The sequence below is a fragment of the Onychomys torridus genome, chromosome 1, assembly GCF_903995425.1.
Source record: "Onychomys torridus chromosome 1, mOncTor1.1, whole genome shotgun sequence".
In the NCBI taxonomy this organism is placed as follows: domain Eukaryota; kingdom Metazoa; phylum Chordata; class Mammalia; order Rodentia; family Cricetidae; genus Onychomys; species Onychomys torridus.
In genome coordinates, this window is record NC_050443.1 from 158,498,302 (window position 1) to 158,520,872 (window position 22,571).

General features: G+C 37.5%; 1 protein-coding gene across 2 annotated transcripts; it reads right to left on the reverse strand.

The window, feature by feature from the left end:
• Nucleotides 1–4,221: 4,221 nt before the first annotated feature.
• LOC118586816 (cytochrome P450 2C29-like) lies at nucleotides 4,222–22,041 on the reverse strand. Of its 2 annotated transcripts, XM_036192137.1 has the most exons (9): nucleotides 21,860–22,041; nucleotides 20,525–20,687; nucleotides 20,209–20,358; nucleotides 17,233–17,393; nucleotides 15,755–15,931; nucleotides 13,523–13,664; nucleotides 9,792–9,979; nucleotides 5,686–5,827; nucleotides 4,222–4,403 (listed from the first exon to the last, which is right to left on the reverse strand). In XM_036192137.1, exons 1-9 carry the CDS (start codon nucleotides 22,025–22,027, stop codon nucleotides 4,222–4,224), a joined length of 1,473 nt encoding a protein of 490 aa, XP_036048030.1. In that variant the 5' UTR covers nucleotides 22,028–22,041. The 2 variants fall into 2 exon arrangements, with proteins under 2 accessions (XP_036048030.1, XP_036048039.1); XM_036192146.1 differs by lacking the exon at nucleotides 15,755–15,931 and having other exon boundaries at nucleotides 21,860–22,027.
• Between the last annotated feature and the right edge of the window lie 530 nt (nucleotides 22,042–22,571).

Genomic DNA, 22,571 nt, shown 5'->3' on the forward strand with positions numbered 1-22,571 from the left:
CATCTGGCCTTGGGGTGATTTTTTATTATTATTATTATTATTATTATTATTATTATTATTATGGGACATTTAATGACTGCCTCTATTTTCTTAAAGGTTATAGGGTTTTTTAGTTTTTTTAAGTTGTTTATCTGGTCTTGATTTAATTTGAGTATGTGGTACCTATCCAGAAAATGTCTATTTCTTTTAGATTTTACAAATTTTTGGAGTATAGGTTTTTGAAGTATGACCTGATGATTCTCTGGATTTCCTCATTGTCTGTTGTTATGTCTACCTTTTCACTTCTGATTTTGTTAAGTTGGATATTCTCTCTCTGCCTTTTGGCTAGTTTGGATAAGGGTTTGTCTACCTTATTGATTTTCTCAAAGAACCTACCTTCATTGATTTTTTTAGTATTATCTCTTTGTTTCTACTTTATTTATTTTAGTCCTCAATTTGATTATTTCCTGGCATCTATTCCACCTGGGTGAGTTTTCTTTTTGTTCTAAAGGTCTCATGTGTGCTGTTAAGTCACTAGTTTGAGATTTATCCAACTTCTTTATGTAGGAATTTAGTGCTATGAACTTTCCTCTTAGTACTGCTTTCATAGTGTCCCATAAGTTTAGGTATGGTATACATTCATTTTTGTTAAATTTTAGGAAGTCTTTAATTTCTTTCTTTATTTCTTCCTTGAACCATTGGTAATTCAGTTGAGCATGACATGGACAATGAGATGTGTCTGCTCCTGGCAGCACCAATTTACTTCAGAGAGGAGGATGGGTATTGAAGACACTCCAATAGAGTTTATCTTCTTCTTGGCAAAAATAGCCATTTGGGCAAGATGCTGCTCTTGCCTGGACTGCTGATAATATGTTGTATAAACTGGACATGCAGGACCCATAGGAAAATGACCACTGAATTTGCCAAAATGGGGCAAAATAGTTCTTCACACTCCTGCTTAGCAAAGGAGACTGTCAGACATTCTACAGGACACAAGGAGAAGTGATTAAAAGACTCTAGATCTAGAGGCTGAAGATGAATGCTCCAACATGACAGAGGAACTTTGAGTGACTGTCCAGGCAGCCAACTATCTCTGTCATTCCAGAATTTTAGAAGTTTCTTACAATGCATTTCCTGTTTGTTTAATAATATTATATCCTTCTGGGTACTTTAGTGTAGCTGAAAACTAGATAGTTATAATTTTCCTTGGTTATATAAAATATAAATTAGATATGAAACTTTAGACTCACAAATATAGGATAGAAGACAGAATATTTTCTTTAATTTTGAAAAATACAAGTAGACTAGATATTGTAACTATAATTCTTGCTTGATAACTGTTTTATTATATGTAATTTTACTATGTTAAAGTTATAGCCTTCCTTTTTGATTAGACAGAAAAGGGGAGGTGCTGTGGGATATTGTTCTGTATGCTGTGAATACGTGTTGCTCTTATTGGTTGATAAATAAAACTCTGATTGGCCAGTAGCCAAGCAGGAAGTATAGGTGGGGTAAGTAGATGAGAATTCTGGGAATAGGAAGGGCTGAGTCAGGAGTTGCCAGCCAGACACAGAGAAAGCAAGAACACTAAGCAGCACTGAGAAAGGGTACCAAGCCACATGGCTAAACATAGATACAAATTATGGGTTAATTTAAGTATAAGAGATAGTCAGTAATAAGCCTGAGCTAATAGCCAAGCCGTTATAATTAATATAAGCTTCTGAGTATTTGCTTGGATCCAATCAGCTGCAGGACTAAGTGGTACATAGGAAAACTTACAAGTGGCAATCTTGAAAATTATAGTTAAGATGCAAAGAGTTCTGTGGAGCTCATGATTTCATTCCCATAGTACAGAATCAATAGTCCTAAAATTTGTACCATGCTATAAATCAATGGTAATATGCTATGATGGTACAGACCAGTAACTACAAATTACTTTTTTGTTTAAAGACCATAAAGAGCTTCAAAAGAAGTTCAGAGGTTAAGAGAAAATAAACACAAAAGTAGAAAGTAGAACAAAAGTAAAAGAGACACAAAACTTCAGTTTCATTGCCAACCTATAAATCCTTAGGAGCATAGAGCTAAGTCAAAGACATCCTGACTCTGTGGCTTCCTATGCATTCCATATATACCCTGTCATGGGAAAAGATTAGCTTCTTTTTCCCTATTTTTTATTGAAAATAGATTTCTTTCTCATATAATACATCCTAACCATAGTTTCCCCTTCCTCCATTTCTTCCAGCTCTCCTGCACCACCTCCTCTTTCCTAAAATCCGCTCCTCTTCCATTTCCTCTTCAGAAAAGATCAGGTCTGCAAGATACCACAGCCAGATAGGACAAAGCAAGATACAGTGCAACCAGCAAAAAGTCTCATACCGAGGTTGTACAAAGCAACCTAATAGGAGAAACAGGGTACCAAGAGCAGGCAAAAATGTCAGAGATACACCTGCTTCCACTGTTAGGAGTCTCAAAAAACACCAAACGAACAGTCACAATAGGTGCAGACACATGCAGACCCCATGCTTGCCATTTGAATCTGTGAGCCCATGTGATCCCTGCTTGATTGATTCAATGAGCCATGTTTTCTTTCTATCCTCCATCCCCTCTGCCTCCTACAGTCTTTCCTCACCCTCTGCTGAACTCCAAAGGGAGGAACCAATGGAGGACTTGAATTAAGATTCCCTCTCAGCATCTGGGTGTGGGTCTCTGCACCCTGCTCCCACATGCTACTGGAGGAAACCTCTCTGGTAATGACTGGACAGGGCACTGATCCATTAGAAGAGCAGAATATCATTAGGAATCACATCTTAAAACTATATTCCACAACAGTGTTACATTTGTTTATGCTGTCAAACATTTATTTTAATAATGCAAAGATGTGTTGCATTGTTTTATGTTACATTTGTTTAACTCTGTGAAGTTGTATTACTTTGCCTGTTTAAACACCTGATTGGTCTAATAAAGGGCTGAACAGCCAATAGCAAGGCAGGAGAATGGATAGGATAGGCTGGCAGGCAGAGAAAATAAATAGGAGAAAAATGAGTCAGGAAGCAAGAGAGATCAAGGATCAAGAAAAGAAGGGGCCAGCCATACAGCCACACAGCCTGCCATGAAGTAAGAGTGAAAGTAAGATTACAGAAGTAAGAAAAGGAAAAAGCCAAGAGGCAAAATGTAGATGGGATAATTTAAGTTAAGAAAACCTGGCTAGAAATAATCCAAGCTAAGGCATTCATAATTAAGAATAAAACTCAGTGTGTGTATTTATTTGGGAGCTGGGTGGTGGGCCCCCAAAAGAGTAAAAAACAACCAACTATATAAGAGCATATATTGCAGAATGTAAAAATTGTCTGGGTTTGAATATTGTTGTCTTTAAAGCACTGTACCCATGTCTATTACTTTTGAACTTTGTAACCTCAAGTAGCTGCCAGCTGACATAAGTGCTGCAAAAGCAGGATGTGTCTGGCTTGACATTTAGTTAACCCTGCAGAAATACTGACCTCTATGTCTAGAATAAGGTTATGTAGGGGGTGGGAAATTGTATTTAGGGAAGCATAAAGAGGAACAATATGGACTTTCATAGTAATCATTATGTATCCCTTAAAATATGATGTATTTCTTAAAGTCAATAATAGAAGCCAATAATAAAGCTGTTCATATAACCCTGGTAGAAAATCTCTGTTAAAGTATAAATAAAGATGACTTGAGCTATTTGGGGCCACTTGCGTGCAATCCACCTGGTGGTCAATATTTTTCCTTATGCCAGTGTCCCTTTCCCACCTCAGGACTTGAACCTGAGCTAAAGCTGGACCCCAGAACATCACTTATATGAATTTAAGGTTGAATGATAGTCTGATTAGAACAGGAATACAAACTGAAAATGTTTTTATCAAAAACATGCAGAAAATACACATGACTCTGAATTATTTATTTATCTGTTTTTCGTGGTAGGAATTTGTTTTACATGGTAGGAATTTATCTGTTTTACATGAAATCCATGTTAATAGCTTAGGTTTAGATTTATGTGAGTATCAGGAATATTAACAGTGTTATAGAGAATACACAATGGTAAATATATTTGTGCAGTGACTTCAGAGACTGCAAAAAGGAGAACTGATGTCCCTGGGCAATGAGAGAACAGAAGCTGTGAGGACGGGGAAGGACATAGTGTCCCTGCTAGGAAAGTGGTAAATGTAGGCCTTGGTGTGATTTTGTAAAAGAATACAAGAGTCGAGCATCTAATCTTCAGGCAGGAATGAAGCAGAGCTGGAAAGGGAGAGGCACTGAGGCAAAACCATTGACCACTGGGGTCATATTGATGTCCTTTGGGTGAACCAGAGATTTCAGCTGGAAGTTCTGTAAAATGGTGGTCAGAAATAGAAAAAGCTGCATGCGAGCCAGGCCCTCTCCTGCACAACTCCGTTTTCCTGGGGGGAAAAGAGACAAAAAAGGTAACCAAGTCTTGTACATAAGTGAGTGTGAGATGCCCTGTGTTTGTAACTGAATGGGTAGTTAGAAGATGTATGGATGAATGAGAGGACAATTAGTTAAGCAAATAGACAACAGTGGGTAACATTTAAGTAACATAAAGTCTTAAGAAATGAATCATACAAAAATCCTTATCAGCTTGGTTGCTCACATCTATCATCAAAATATCTGTGAGACATCCTCCCCCTGCCCCGTTCTATTGTCTTTGGTACAGGAAGGCACTCTGCAGACTACCAAAGGAGAAATGTGCACACCAACCCAGCCACAACACCTTTGGTCTACAAGGTCCTTCCTGAAAAATATGCTAGGGCAATGGTAACACAAATCTTAAGGGAGTAACTAACCAATATTTGTTTTGATTTAAGGCCCACTCCACAAGATGGAAGTTTCTGTCTCACCCAGTCCTACAGCCATTCAGTCTCAAATAAACACACAGAGGCTTATATTAATTATAAACTGTTTGGTCTATTGCTCAGGCTTATAACTAACTAGCTCTTATGCTTAAATTAACCCATAATTCTTATCCATGTTTAGCCACATGGCTTCGTACCTTTTCTCAGTTTACCATTCTCATCTTACTTCCAATGTATCCAGCTGGAAACTCTGTCTCTGCCTTTCTTCTTCCCAGAATCCTCCTTGCCTGGTCACCCCACCAACACTTCCTTCCTGGCTACTGGCCAATCAATGTTTTATTAAACCAATAGGAGTGACAAATCTTTACAGTGTACAAGAGCATTATCCCACAGCAGAACCTGTATCTGACACTGCTTTTGTGACCAAGATATATATATCCCAGAGACCTATGGTAAAACCAAATACTACTGGTCTTTATAAATAAAAACGTAAAATAAATAAATAAATAAAAATAAAAGCAACTCCTAATGATATTGTACTATACTCATAGATCAGTGCCTTATTCAGCAATCATCAGAAAAGTTTCCTCCTGTACCAGATAGGAAAAACACAGACCCACAAACAGACATGCAGAGAGAGAGACAGAGAGACAGAGAGAAACAGAGAGACCTATGAACACTAAGCTCTACATGGGATATCTCCAACCAATCCTTCCCCCTCAGAGCTCAGAATTTAATCTTAACACAGCAATCTCATCATCAAGGAAGTCATGCTTCTGATTATTCAAAACTTAGACCCTTGAGAGACACTGTATAAGTTAACATAGACCCTCATGTCACTGAAGCCATGGAAATAAATTTCTGTTACCTGTTGAGAAAGGCATGAAGTAGTCACTTTTCTTAAAGTTTCCATTCCCATCTAGGAAGTGGCCAGGGTCAAACATCTCTGGGTTGGGAAATTCCTTGCTGTCATGCAACACTGATGACAGTGACGTTACTATGGTTGTTCCCTGAAAACAACAAACACAGAGACATCCAGGTACAAAGAAATCATTGACCTAAATGCATTAGGGAAATAACCTACTTCACCTTCCAATCCCTAGACAGGGTTTAGTGTAAAGAAGAGCAGGAACGTTTCAGCACACAGCATGTAAGGAGCAGGAAGGAGTCTAAGACCCACTCACAGTGTTACAGTTACCATGCCTCCAGTGACATTTGAAGTCAGTACTTGGAGGTGCTAATTATTCCAAGTCTGTTCTTTTCCTCAGATTTGGACATGTGTGTCCCACCATCTGCTGCTCTCACATGGTTCATCATCTGGTTTTCACAGGTCACATGGATTATGATTGCAACTGAAGTGCAGTATTATATGTTTGTGGAACATGAAATCCCTCGTGAAAGTATACAAACAAAATCTAAAGAGTCTGATATGATGGTTTTCTATCATTTGCATGTGATTCGTGGTAGATGTAGATATTACATGTCATGTAAAGAAGAGTCTACTCTCATATGTAGAGTCTATGTATGTAAACACATACACACTCACATACACACACAACAAAAGCAAAAGGGAGACTATTTGTGAGGTAAAGGGTACTAATGAAATGGGACAAGAGAGAGGAGAGATATTAAATATGTCATGATGGTCATGTTCTTGATGCGACAGCTAAATAAAAATGGTTCTGAATATGTGTGTAAATAGTTTGTACTGGTGCTTTCAGGCTTTATTCAATTAATACACATACTGATCCCCTATCATTCCCAAATTTCTCTCCTTTTTTAACTTTTATTGATTCTTTGAGGATTTCACATCATGCAGTCTGACCCTACTTTTCTCTCTGTCCCCTTACATCTGTCCTTTGCCCTTTCAACCTCCCCTCAAATCAGAACCAAATTTAAAGGAAAAAAAAGAATCTTGTAATAGAAGCTATAGTGTGGACCACTAAGTCAACATTTTGCTTTTTAGTCCATTCCATTCATCTTTACTTGCAAGTGTTCATTGCCACAAGTCACTGGTCTGGCTAGGGGCCTCTGGTTTCTGCTACATCACTGACAATGGGCTCTTACTCGGGCTCCCCTTGGATATCCTATTGTCCTATGTCATGGAGATCCTGCTGTTTGGGATCTATAGGTTTGTCCCCTTTACATGTTCCAACAGTTCAGAAATTCGATGGATGTTGGGGTGGGCCAACTCATAGCCTTTGTTCTAGGCCTGGGTAGTAGCTAGTTTGGTCAGCCCACTAGCTTTCCCTCATCATCACTACCTGGGCCAGGTAAGCTCTCCATCATTGCCTAGGCTAGTTCACCAAAAGCCGCCTATAGCAAGGAGCAGGGCCAGTTCTACTTTCAGACCCTCAGATCTGGTTCCCCCACACTTACATCACCAGTGCCAGCTCTACTGTTTTTCCCAGGCAAGGTGCTGGGCCTTTTCTCCTGATTGTTGTGCTGAAATGTGGTGATATTTTACTTGTATGTTAATAAATAAAGTTTGCCTGTAGATCAAGGGACATAGATATCCAGCCATAAACAAAAAGTTAGATGATGGTAACAAATGCCCTTAATCTGATCACATGGCAGGCAGAGCCTCTGTGCATTCAAGGACTCAGCCAAGTGTGGTGAGGCACACCTTTAATCCCAGTACCAACCATAAAGACTTGAAGGCCTGTACAGACATGCAGTGAAGAGGAAGTGAGGTATCTGGGCTAAGAGCCAATGAGAAGGCAGAACAGCAAGGCAATAAAGGCACAAGTTAGACAGGAAGAAGTTGGTTCACTTGGGAAGCTACAGTGGCATGGTGAGCTAAGGTGAGCTGGTGGCTCTCTATTTCTCTGATCTCTACAGCCTTCACCCCTGTATTTGGCTCTGTGTTTCTTATTTAATAAGACTGTTTAGAATTTCATCTACAGCTAGTTCTCTCATTCTTGTGACCCTGGGGCCAGCTCTCTGTCCTGCCACAGATAGCAAGGGGCAGAGCAGGGAGGGCACCTTTCCCTCACCCATGCCACCATATGGTAGACCAGGGAAGTGGAGTCAACTCTGATGCTCTCATGCCCTCGGGGCTGGCTCACCTGTATCCCTAACAACAGGAAGCACAGCCAGCTCTCTCCTGTGCTGCAGCCAGTGAGGGTCAAGGCTAGCTCTCCCACTCTTGCAATTCTGGGGCCAGCTCTCTCACCTGCCACAGGTGGTAATGGGGGAGGGCAGACCAAGAGATGGTGAGGTCAGCTCTCCTGCTCTCATGCCCTCAAGCTCAGCTCACCTGCATTCCCAACCATAGGGTCAGCTCTTGTGTGCTGCCCCCAGTATGCACAGGTAAGGTACACACTTGCAGGGACGGGTGGGGCCACTGTTCCTGGGTGCAAGAGTGAGATCTCCCATGAGGAGTAGGGCCAGCTTATCTCCTGCTGTATCCAGCAAGACGCAAGGCCCCCTATCCCAGAGGCAGTGAAGAATGGGGCTGGCTAAGAACAACATGGTTCCAGTGACTCTCATGCTAACACATGCCATGGACATCATCACCACAGACCCCAGCTGCCTGGCATGTGCTCAACAAAGCTTTCATGAGACTGTATCCTGTACTTTCATATCAACTGAACTAAACATGTTCTGGTAAAGAAGTTACTCACCAGATTTCTAAGAGTAGAGCCAGCCATAGAGTCATGATTATTTCTGTACCAGGCAGTTCCAGTATGGTAAGGAATACTATTTCAGTTCTCAAGATCCAAAGTGAAAAGTCACATCACGAGCCATCAGCCAGGAGATACAGGATTATGAGCTTTAAGCAGATGCAGTACTTGTCTCAAGCAAGAGTGTAATCATGGCAAGGGGATCTAGGACGCAGGCCATTCCTATCTCATTCTTCAGTCTATTTACCATTTAGCTATAAGGACTTAAACTAAGTGTTGTTATGCTGTATATAGACCTCAATAATAAGAATCATAAAACATATTTCAGGAAGATCTTTTGGCACATCTTAATCAAAACATTTTTCAAATTTTCTAAAGACATAAGAATTGACAGGAAAAAATTGAAGTTACATTGATAAGAAATGAAATGAGTATGTGCATTAGATTAGTTGGACCTATTAATTCAGTCATCTCTCTCATAATATTTATGCCAACTTCATCTGTTCTCTGGGAAAGTTTCATGACTCCATACCCTAATTCACTGATATCAGTCTATGCACTCTTTTAGTTTCTGATTGCTCTCATGTTCCTAATGTTCTGATTCTTTTTTACAAACTTTAAATTTTAGTGAGCATAGAAATGAAAAATCAGTTCTGATTAATGCTATCTGGAATCCATAAGTCAGTTCAATCATAGCATAAACTGAAATAAAAGACAAGAATATAAAAATATTAACCAGGAAACATCTTGAAATTCCACCACAAAAATTTACAGATAAACCATTATCTGTAATTAGTAGAATTATACATAAGGTTGGGTTAAAATAAAAAAGATCACCATGATTGAACCAATTGTTTGTATAAACCAGGTCAAAAGAAAGGTGAAAGTTCTAAAAAAGTATAATCAGAAAACATGGATTACTCATTAAATTTCTAAGAAAATATTGACAAGCCACATCAGTGAAAAGAAGTACTTATGAGGGAATGAAGAACACATGACATAGTAGCCTTTTGATGAGTTAAAGCATTCAGGATATAAATTCTTTCCAATTATTTGGAGATTTTTTTTCTCTCAATAAAAATTCAAATGTGTCTTCAGGAAAATTTAACAGTAAGTCAGAAAATACACATGGAAGTATGTAAGCAAAAGCTTTGTCAAAGCAAAATTTGGAAGATGGGGCAGATGTGGAAGCATCATTGCCATGTCCCTGCATACTGTGGAGCCACCCCGGAAATCATGAACCATCATAAGCCACCTGCAGCACTGTGGGACTTAGAGGACTGAAATCATACTGTGAACCTGGGAGCATCAAGAGCTCAGAGGTGCAGCAGAGAAGAGACAAGCTTACCTTGGGGATGAAGAAGTTCCTGAACTTAATGTCACAGGTCACTGCATGGGGCATGCCGTTTGGGAGAAGATCAATGAATCTCTGGGCCTCATGAATCATGGCGTCTGTGTAGGGCATCTGGCTTCTGTCCTGCATGCAGGGGCTGCGATGTCTGCCAACCACACGCTCAATCTCTTCCTGGACTTTAGCTAGTTATAAACACAAGAAATGATGGAATAGCAGGAAAGTAGCATGTCTGTTGCAATAAGTCAGGGCCAACACAGTGCATAACCAAGGTGCCCAGCATTAAGAGTATAAATGTTGAAAGAACCCCCATTGAGTACCTTTAGATATATAGAATGCAAAAAATATGGATTCACACCATCCTCATACTACATAGCTGCTATTTTGGGTGCATAAGCATGTACGTGTGTGTTCATGTGTGTGTCGACAAATACACAGACACGTGTTCCCATGAGTACACTGCATGTGGAGGCAGGATGAAATGTCAGATATTCTTCAGGAGCCATTCTGTTTGCCTCCTCACAGGGTCTCAGGGTCTACAGCTGACAATTTAGGGTAGACCCTCTGCCTGGTGTGCCCCTTAGTTCTGCAGTCTCCATCACTCTAGTGCCAAGATTACAGGCATGTTCCACCACAACAAGCATTTTCAAATGAATTCAGGGAAAAGTGATGTGTTTGCCACAATAATGCAGTACTACATGGACATCAAGAAAGTGCATTGTAAATGTATATTTCTTGTGCAGAAGTAAACTTAGATAAACATAATTTTTATTATATATACTTATAGCTCTATCAAATGGAATAGATATCATGAGTCATTATCATATACTAATTATTTACAGCCATAATATCAAATATGTAAGATAATTAAACATTTCAAACAATAAAATACAGTACAATTAATCAGATATTATTGTGATTAATAAAAGACATCATAAACAGTCATTAAATCTGTGCATGTACAATCTTAAATGATAATCCAGTTATGTCCTCATTATCTAACAGTGGTCAGGGTCAATATCAACAACTACTTGTGAAATATATTCACATTTTAAATAACTGCTTCTTACATACTCAAATATACACAGTATCTATTGAGTTATTGATATCAGAAATGAAAATATGTTATACCTACATCCTGTATACAAATGTATAACTACAAATAGATAATAAAATATGCACATACACAACATAAGTATACATACAGACACACACACACACACACACACACACAAATATACACACATGAACCTAACTATTGATCTTGAAATATAATACTTAAACCAATATTCATTGTTGGGATAATTGTATTTTTATGTATATATATACTCTGTGTTACAAAAATTATAGTAGTTTTTGTTATTGATATACATTGTGACTGAAGTATGCCTCTTCTTTTTAGCTTGTAATCTACCCTTTATAAGTTAGCATTATTTATAATTATTAAAGTGATGCTTTCACTCCAGGAATAAAAGCTCAGTTAATGGGGGAGTCAGACCATACATTTCTCCTAATTTGCTGTTCATGCCTGCAGCATCCATGGGGTAAATACACAATTGAGAGGTTTCTAAATCCGATTCCCAAAAACCAATCTGAAACTGTCACCATCCTTCATGGGCCGTGTAGATTTCTGGAGCCCATGACTTCCTAAGACGTTGCATTAGACAACAGGATGGAAAACACCCCCCCAGAATTTCATGAAGAAAGCAAAAGTAGGGTGTAAACTTTATGGGATGAGTGGAGGTAATAATCCTTCATTTTATCAACACTTAAGACACCACAAACTTCTCTTGAGACTTATGGTGCTGTCTCAGTGTGAATCAGGGATCTCCCTGAAGGATTTTTCCTTCTGTTAGACCTTGTGTTTTGAAATTTCATAACTCTTTGCCTTGCAGTGATGATTTTATTTCATTCCTTCCAATGGATGTTTGGAAAGGATTGTCCATGAAGATGGTAAAATGCAGAGATCTTTACACTGCATCATTGTCTGAAGGTAGATCCAGTTGCTGATATTCATGAAATACGATGGAGAAAGGACCTCTCAGACTCTCTAGGGACTCGGCATGCCCAGTTCTCCTGTTTCATCCTACATTATTCTTTCCCTGCCATCCACTAAATGTTCCTGTGCACATGACTTCTTGTCCTCAGTTTATTTTGAGAATAATTCAGTGTTCTCTTTGTTGGAAACTGTCATCTGCAGGATGTAGGAACTATAGCTATACAAGCCTCTGGTTTCTATCTGGCTCACATTTAGACTCCTTTAATCCAAAAGGGCCCCTGATGTAGAATGGGAGTGGGAGTTTGTTTTTCTTATTTCACAGCAAATCTTCAGCCATATCTGTTATACCATTCTCTTCCAGGCTCCTTTTCCCTTACTCCTCGTTACTATTTTGTTTCTGGAATTTGGTGAATGCTTTTTACTTGTTTACTATTGTCTATTTTCCTACTCTAAATACATTGATTCTCTTTCATAACTATGTTATTTTCATTTCAGTATGCATTGGACACATTATATAAGTTGTATTTCATATATGGTGGTCAACTGGTTCAATTTAAAGATAAATTTCTAAACTAATGTTATTTGTAAAATAAAATATTTGGGGCACATTTTTAAAAAATTGTTCAACACGCCAGCCTGTGGTGGCCCACACCTTTAATCCCAGCACTTGGGAGGCAGAGCCAGGTGGATCTCTGTGAGTTCGAGGCCATCCTGGGCTACAGAGTGAGTTCCAGGAAAGGCACAAAGCTACACAGAGAAACCCTGTCTCGAAAAAAAAAAATTGCTCAGCAGAAAATGTATTAAAACTTATAAAATTCTCCTGTCTGTAACTACTGCATCAACGAAAATGCAATTCAAATATACCAAAGAATTTAGAATGATTTCCAAGGGGAAAACTTCTTAGGAAAACACATAAAATACCAGGGTCATTTCTTTTTCTTAACTTAACATATTTACTAGATATTAAAGTTTTTTATAATTAGTCAATTAGATGCCAAGGTACGTGTGGGGAGGTCAGGGGATAATTTTCAGGAATTGGCTTACATAAAACATGTGAGTCTCAGGGATTGAACTCAGGTCCTCAGGCTTGGCATTATATGCCTTTCCCCACTGAGACATCTGACTGTGATATTAAATATTCAAGTCATTAACTAATAGAGAATTATTACAAGAATAATTAGTTTTCATATATTTTGCCAACAATTAGCTAATTACACTCTGAATATTAACTTGAAATCCTTAAGGCACTTTATAAAGCAAATAGTTACATTTTCTTTTTTTTTTAATTTTTTTCCTTTCATTGAAAATAGATTTTCCTTCTCACATAATACATCCTGATTAGAGTTTTCCCTCCCTCTGCTCCTCCCAGCTTCCCCTGCACCTCCTCCTCCATAGGACTACTTCTTATGCTTCAGTGAAGTGAGTTTTCGCCAAATCAGACTTATTAGAAAGAAGAAAGTAAACTTCAATTTGCCTGCTTTAAAGCCAGATGTTGGTGAACACAGGCTAAAATGTGCCAGTGGTGCCTTCCTCAGATGACATCCAAGGAAACCTGGACAAAGAACTGGATTTGATGGTGTTTCCTAAAGATAGGGTCTCTCACCCTCCTCCCTACAAGTTTAGGAACAGAAAATTCAATACTGAGATGTTGAATAGCAACACTCAGGACACTGGCAGCATCTTCCTATCACCTTACAAGACTGCTGTGGGTCACCATCTGTGTCCTCACCTGTGACATGTGGGTGTTTCAGCAGGAGCAGGAGAGCATATCTCAGTGTTGTGCTTGTTGCTTCTATCCCAGCACCAAACAGATCAGTCACAATCACTACCAGATTTTCAATTGTGTACTTCAACTGCTGATTGCAGTTTTCCTAAGAATGATGTTACAAAATTATCTGATAATTTGTTACTGACACATCCAATTACAACAAATCTACAAAATTGCAAAATTTCATATTGTTGATAACACAGAATATGGACTGTACACTAGTAATGAAACCAATGTGGCATTTCAGAGCCTGTGATGTAGATAGTCAAAATCCCCTCATGTGCAATCACTGGAAGATGCAATAGTGGTAAGATGGCGACAATACTTCTCAAAGTATTCTAATGAGTCACTTCTATTTGTACCAATGTTCAAAAAAGAAAGCAAATCCTAAGATTCAAGTGGAACTGTGGAAAAATATCTAAACCCCCAAACATGAAAACCTACTGCAGACTATAGCATGAGATCAGTGTGACATTAATACGCAGATCAAGACCCAAAGAGCTTTGAGGTCCAGATGTGCACAGACTCACATGTGGGCAAAACTGCCTTACACATGAAATAAAAACTTAAAAATGGAAAATAAAGGATCTTGTAGCTATGAAATTGTATGTTGTCTGTTGAGAATTGAAGCTATTTTCGCAAAGGTAAATATGAAATTACAGTTTAATCAGAAACGCCAATATGGGATATGTACACAGAAAATTAAGACATGCCATAAAGAAATGCATGCACAGATGTGAATAGATAAATAGTTCAAAAGAGTCAGATGGAGAAACAATGCAAAGATACATGAATGATTAATGAATGCATTGTGGTTCTCATGCTTATAAATGAAGTTTGCTGTAAAAGAAATAAAACAGAAACTGAATTGAGAGGAACATCCAAGATTTTATAAAGGTTCAAGAAGAAAGAAAGCAAAGCTTTGTATACTCTGTCAGAGACACAAAGGAACATCTATATAGAAAATAATCACAGTCACAGTTACTAATAAAAATGGAGGAAAGGGAGTGATGGTTAGTGGCTGTGGTTTGTATTGTAGAGTGCTGGAGGATTTTGAAACTAGAGAGTCGGTAGTTAACAGTATTTGTGGATATATTAAATACCATCACAGTGCACACAAAAGGAGTGACTGACATTACATGTGAGATTTTCCTCTGTTTCAGCAAATGGCACGTATCTCTACAATTATTGATGGATTAAATGCAATTTCTGTACAAATCACTACCAGCCTCTTTGAAGGAACTGACAAGTGTATCCTACAGTTCATATTGGAATTTAAAATATCCAGAATGGTCAAGCACTCTAGAAAAAGAAAACAGCAAAGTAGAGGGACTCACAAAAATCCTGGATTTTAAATATTACTAAAATGTTTTATTAATGAATAACTTGGGACATTAAACCACTAGCAAGGACAAAAATAATGATGAATTGAGCAAAACTGATTCCCACAATCAAACCTGCATGTTTATTGTTAATTGATTTTTGGTAAGAGTACCAAGGAAATTGCATAGGGAAATGTATTTTTTAATTGCACAATGATGACACAGTTAATCCTCACAGGATATACAATGGTTACCAATCTCCAACCCCACTGTGGCATATTTATCTGAAATTATACTCAATTAAAATTTATTTTTTTATCCACATACTTTCCCATTTCACATCTCTCTCTACATCATTCAAGCCTTTTAAATTTCCCATAGTATCTACAATTTCTAATATATTCAGATCAATTTTCATGTATAGAATGTGCAAGTAATCCATACACTAGATGATGATGCCAATGTTTATGTTTAAGACAGAACATGATTTGTTCTGATTATGATTTGTGATCAGGTTGAAATTTGTTTCACATTATCTGCTTTTTGTGTTGTCTTTCTACTCTGCTAGATTGTTTTAGCTTTTCTTTTTGGTTTTTAATTTAAAGAACAGGGCCAATGTGCACTTATTAACAAATTCACTTTATTTCTTCTATGCATACTCATACACATAATAGATAATAAATTGCTTTTCAAATGATATTGGACTGCTCTTTAGGAATTACTGGTAAATAAGTATTCAATGAATTATAACCTTATAGAACTTATCCAGTAAGTGTATAAATGTATATTAACATATAATTGTCATACATGTATATACAAGTGCATACATGTATATATACCCATAAGTGTATAAATAATGTTAACACTTTACCTGCCTTCCTTTAATTAGGTAATAATCAATGAAGTCCCGAGGTTTTGTAACATCCAATGATTCTCCATGTTCTTTTATTTTCTTTGAAAAGTAACTTTTCATATAAGAATAATTTTTAAAAAATGTGTTATGACTTCCTGGACAATAATCAAGCAGAGCAGGAAAAGCATTGCAAACCTACAAAAAAAATGCAAAAATTTACTAAATGAATACATTGTAATGATCAAATTAAGACACATTTATATCACACAGCAAGCCTTATTTGCATTGATAGCTTAGATATAAATGTTCTCCTTGAGGAGGTGGTTTATTTGCATGTATAACAACTCTTCTATTCTCATAGATAGATGTGAAAGAGAAATTTCTGCCTAAATGGTCAAAGACCACAGTAAATTTTCCACATTCATGAATCTTTTTAGTGTAAAGCATGTTCATGTCAGATCATTGATGGTTCATATAAATTCTTTTCTACATGTTTGAAATAGCACGTGGTGCAAATTACTCACACTCACACTTTCAAGTGACTGTAGAAGTTAAGGTGTTTGGGTGACCTGATTTACAGTAGAAATCTAGTGCCTGAAGATTTTATTCCTACCAACTAGCTTTTCACACAAAAAGAGTATGTAGAAGTAGGTGGGGCTCAAAAATGCCTTGAAATCATCCATTGGACATCATAGCCCTTAGGGAATATGAGTGTGTGTCTGTGTCTGTGTCTGTGTGTGTGTCTGTGTGTGTGTCTGTGTGTGCACATGCATGCACGTGTGTGTATGTAGGACATGCAAGTGATCCATACACTTTCTTCCAGGCATACTCACATGCAATAAACATTAAATTTATAAAATAAAATTATGTATACATATTTATCACAGTAATTCCTTGTACAATGTACAGGAGATGCCAATTCAGCACTGGAAAACTATGTGGGGCTGTTTAAAGTCCAAGCACCATTAGACCATTCATCTCGTCATTTCTACCTGTCACCATGTCAACTAGGATTCCAGCTGATGCATCAAACCATGGAAACTACTCAGTGTTTCCTGGCACGTTTCATTGCCACAGATATCATTCCTCTTTTAAGAGAATAGTCTATCTGAACTAAGATTGCCCTACATAGTAATATGATGAGGAAGTACATAATTGTGAAAAAGAGGCCAATAAATTTATGTAGTAGAATGTCCTATGAGTGACTGGCCAACCATCTAGAAGTGAATACAGTACTCTATAAAAAGAGCTCAATGGAATTCAATGGCAAAACCAATGTACAGGAAGCTATCAGGTCTGAGCCATCCTAACATTTTCCTTTCTGTCTTTCTACTTGTATAGCAAATGGTTTAGACCTCCCTTCCAGGTAATTTTTTTATATTAGGTTAGTCAGAACTGTGATGTCTGGTCATCTCACTGCACAGTCCATATTGAATTTGACCTGTGAAAAGAAAGACCATAAATGTGTTCTCAGGAAAAAAGGCTCTTGGCTTCACCTGTAACCAGGGGGAGCCTAGAATCTTCGTGTTCTCATCCAGTTTTTCCATCAAGTTCAGAAATTCCTGATCTTTATAATCAAAACGATTCTGGAAAACAATGGAGCAGATGACATTGCATGGAGCACAGCCCAGGATGAAGGTGGGATCACAGGGTGACCCTGGAGAGTTGGGAACAATTGCAAAATGCCATTAAAATATACAAAGACACTTTGCCCTTGTTAACAGGCAAGTTACTTTAGAAGTTTTATACAGTGTCTTAATTATTAATATTCTTAACAGTCAATACTCACCTGGTGAAGAATCAGCCTTAACCTTAATCTTGACTTGGCCTTCATTCTCAGTGGTTAAGTAATGGCAGATCATGTCTACCTTATTGAATTATAAACATTAACCTCAGCTGGATGCTATTTGTTTAAAAGACTTTTATAAACCTAATGTTCTAATGATCAGACCTGAGTCAATTTTGTCTTTAGACCATATAGAACAGAGAAGGAAATTGAATAGTGGAGATTGTAATTTTGCTTTTTAATGAATAATTGTAAGTATCATGCACAATTCCAATAAAGTGTAAATAAATAGCAATATTATAGTTACATACAAGAATATGGAGGAACAATTTGAAAAGCAGGATATATCATTGTTATGTGGAAAAAAGTAATATCAACAACTGTAAGTATGACATGATCTGCCTACATAACTAAATGATGTGACAACTTTTATTTTTTTAATTTTTCATCCATTTTATTGTCAGATAGCCAGAGTTCATTATATAAATCTTTCAAAATAATGAGATATTACAAAAATAGTTTACAAGTCAGCTCTGGTTGCACAAATACTTGACATAGAAAACTGTCTTACAAATACATACATTTTCTTACAAAAATACTTTAATAAAGAAAATAAGCCTCTATATTCTTAAAGCAAATTTGATTCAGTTTCTTTTTCCATTCTTGCCATCATTCTGGATTCTCTTTTATAGTATGTATATCACATCCCACAAAGCAAATTACACCATAAGGCTGCTTCTCGTTCAGCTACTACTAAGATTCACAATGCTAAAGGGCTTTAGGCTTCCTTTTCTGATCTTCCCTGAAAGGAAAAGAATTCTCTTATTCAGGCTCGAAAGGCTAATTTTTAAAATATTCCTTCAAAATTTGGATGCGATTAACCACCATTCTGAGGGACTGATCTTTTAGGGTCTCACTCAAGCTAGACCAGTTGATAGTTTAAACCTGCAATATCAAGTCAATAGTTCATACACCATGAAGGGAGCCCTGAGAGCAAGGATGAAATACAAGGATTAGGAAAGCTCAAACAATGGATAGTTATTAGAGAACACTCTCAAATTCAAGGCCTCTCCCAGGCTGAGTGTGGAAGTAGCTATATAAAATACTGAAGAACTGAAAAAGCCTAATTATTTAGGCCATGGTGTCTCATCTCGAAAATGCTAGTAAATACAGACTCTTACATAGACTCTGAATCTGTATGTCAGAGAAACAGAATCCTGACCACATTTGCCTGGAAACAGGACCCACCAGGGAAGACCTGTGACTTTCAGGCTTTCCTTCCATTGTTTCTGAAAAGTGTATGCACTTGGCAAAGCATACTGTCTTTACTTTTCAGGCAGCATGAACTAACATCAAGGAATTAGAATGGCATTCTAAAGTTAAGTTCCTGAGGGCTTGGGAATAATATCCAATACATTTCTGAAGATTCTCATCCAGCTCTAGTCCAATAAGTTTAAAAGCATTTGGGGACTAAGGACAGCCTTTATTTTTAATATCCATCTGGGGGTTGGGGGGAAGAGGGAGACAGAATGAGAAAACAAATGGAGACTTTCCTTTTCTCATGTTCATGTTTCAACCAATCGATTTTTCTCCTCAAGAAATAAATATTTTGAGCTGGATGTGGTAGTGCATACCTTTAACCCCAGCACTTCTGAAGTAGAGGTAGGTGGATCTCTGAGTCTGAGGCCAGCCTGGTCTTCAGAGTGAGTTCCAGGACAACCAGAGCATTTAGAACTCAAGCAAACAACACTTCTCATTACAAGAACTTACCAGGTAAGTAGAATACAATGTATTATCAAAGGAACAGTAATCAATTTTCTAACACAAAAAAGAGTAAATATGAAAATAATATGCAAAACTAAGACGTAGAAAAATACTAGAGAGTCAATGAAAACATTACTCATTTAGTTAAATGAATCATTGGATAAACTTCCATATATGTAAAATTTTGAATATTGGCATTGAAACATGGCTTAATAAAAGATATGAATCCAAACACTAAGTGTTTTGTAAAAAAAATTGAAAACTTGTGAAATCATGCTATAAAAAGAGATACAATAATTGATGAAAATTATATTACACTCAGCTAAGAAATGAATATCATACATCACATCGCTGTTATGAAAGACTGTGAACATAGTGCTTAAAGGGCCTAAGATACACGAGTTAAGCAATGGAGAGCAATGTTGTTCAAAAAAATGAACATCAATATCATGTAGTTTAGTTTCCTTAGGTATACTTGGTGACATTACCACCATCAACATTGACAATTATTGTCTAGTTAGATGATATGTAAAAGGGAAACTCCACTTGTGCTAAAGAGAAGGCATAGCTCCATAATTCAATGGAAAATTAGTATGAGACCTATACTCATGACATCTCATTGCAAATAAAAGAAAGATTTGAATAGAATAAGAACCTTGTGACTTAACACAGTCATACTAGACCAGTGGCTCTCAACCTTCCTGATGCTTTGACCCTTTAATACAGCTCTTCATGTCATGGTGACCCCCAAACATAACATTATTTTTGCTGCTAATTCATAACAGTAATTTTGTTACTGCTAAGAATTGTATTATAAATATCTGTTTTCCAATAGTTGATTCCCAATGGGGTCACAACCCACAGGTTGAGAACTCTTGTACCAGACCAAGATGTAAAGTTCAGATTATTAACTGGCACTTACCATTGGTTTTCCTCAGTTCCTCCACAAGGTACTGTGCTTCCTCTTGAACACGGTCCTCAATGCTCCTTTTTCCCATGCCCAGATTTCGCAGGGTCATAAGGGAAAAGCGTCTCATGTCTTTCCATATATTTCCATTGCTAAAAACAATTCCTGAACAAAAGGGAAAGAAAGTAGATCCCAGAAAATGAAGAAGCAGCTGGCTGGTGGCAGCATAGAGTCCCAGCATGTGCCTGAGGAGCAAGTATGGATTTTATTGTCCATCTTCTGGCTCACTATGGATACTGCCTTGCACACACATAATTACATGCACACCTACCAAGACCATTAAGAAGTTTGTCCACAGCTGGGAGCCTTCCTCTTCCAGAAAACTCTTCCCCATGATCAATTAGTGCTTCTTTCACTGCCTCATAGCCATGCAACACCACAGTGGGCTGTGTGCCAAAATACAGAGTGAAGACAGGGCCATAGGCTTTTGAGAACTAGAAACAGGAAAGAAAAGGCAAAATAATAATAATAATGTCACCTCATTCTCCATATAGTCAACCTCATTGAGGCTGACATTATTATTATATTTTAATGTTTTTATTTAGGCAAACTCAGTAGCAAATGTTTTTTATATCTATCATTATGGTGATTATCACTTATGTACTTCCTACAGTGGCCCAGGCAAACACCCGGGCAGTTGATCCATAGATGACAATGAAATCAATCACACTAAGACATTTGCCAGCTCTCTTTGTCTCATTTCACAAATAAAAAAGAAGTTTAAAAAAAAAACAACTCTGCATTAATTTTCTGGAACCTGTTTCAAATGAATAAAAACTCAAAATTGGCACTCTGCTTATTCATTATTGAATGCTTGAGCAATTTATAATCACTTCATGCTCATTACAATGTGATATCGAGATTAATAGTTATATGACATCTGAAGGATCAGCTGTGAAACTCCTCCTGTGGAATACTAGTGAGCCCTGTGATAAAGAATAGAAATATATCTGAAGTCATCACAAATGATCACATCCTGTTTCCAACTATTGTTACAAAAATAAAAATTAGAGTGGGCCCATAGAAGCTGAACTAGAGCATCCAACATCTGTAAAATAAACAGATTTTTATCACTCAGTGTTTCTTGCCACAGCATAGGTTTGTATAAACTGAAAATAGATTTTGGGAACTCCTACATATATTAGTCACACATTATGTATGTATTTCATTTCCTGTGTGAGCCCATGCCCATAAGCATTTACTTCAATCAGACACCAGTTAGTTCTTCAGAATCTAGCATCAATGATTAATACCAATAACAATAAGTGTCTAAAATTCTGACTCATCTATGAAATATTCCTCTATCTTGACCTCCAGCCAAAAATAATGGAAAACAGTTTTTAAAAATATGTGAGAAGCATAAGAACTTCTGGGAGTTCATGATTTATATTATAAAATGCAATGACTTAGATGTTCATCTACCTGAAACATATTCCTCATTACTGAATTCTTGACTAGGACAAGAGAAAAAAGCAGAAGAAACATAAAACTTTAAATAAGTTTTGACTATATGATCATTTTTAATAATATTGTCTCCAGTATTTCATTGAAAATATTAGATTTATCTCCCTTTTAAAAGCACTAGAAGAGCATAAAACATACTTACATTGGTAAAGGATTGCTGGAGGTTCTTCACATCTATCTGGAGGAAATTGCCAATAACTGGGAGAGGGGTGGGACCAGGAGGGAGCTTCCCTCTCCCAGAGCTCTGTCTCCAGAGTGAGAGGAGAAGCAGACAGGAGAGACTGAGCACCAGGACCACGACTGGATCCATGGACACCCTCCTCACTGACAAAGCTGTGATCAGACTGCACAGAGCTTTTATCATGCTGCTGCAGAATCAACATATTGTACTTTGTGGCTTCATTGATTCATCAACTAGACAATGTTTAATCTCTCACCCAAGTAAACTTTGACCTACTGATAAGACAACCCAGCTCCTCTTTAAACTCATCCTTTTGTAAAGTTTGCTCATGATAATATTGGGCTTAACTGAGTGGTGACCAAATACTCTTTGTTTTTTGTAAGACAAATTGCTAAATGGTCTTATTAATAAAACCCTGGAGTCAGATATTGGGGTGAAAAACTGAGAGATCAGAGGAATAGGACAAGCCATAGACAACTTCAACTCACCAACACTTCAGTCTCCAAAGAGTGTTACTTCCTGTATACCCACGCCTATATTCCTTTCTGTTCTGCCATCTCATTTCCTCTCTCCACCCAGCTATAACACTTCCTCTTTCTGTCCAGCTCTGTCACTTCCTATCTGTCTGTACAGAACCAGGTCAACCTCTCCACATTTAATGAGCTATGTAGAT

Coding starts and splice junctions, on each gene's coding strand:
- LOC118586816 (XM_036192137.1), bottom strand. CDS start 22,027: ATGGATCCAGTCGTGGTCCTGGTGCTCAGTCTCTCCTGTCTGCTTCTC. Junction 17,394..20,208: donor GGAACTGAGGAAAACCAATG/GTAAGTGCCAGT, acceptor CCAACTCTCCAG/GGTCACCCTGTGATCCCACC. Junction 5,828..9,791: donor GGAACTTCTTCATCCCCAAG/GTAAGCTTGTCT, acceptor TGTTGTTTTCAG/GGAACAACCATAGTAACGTC.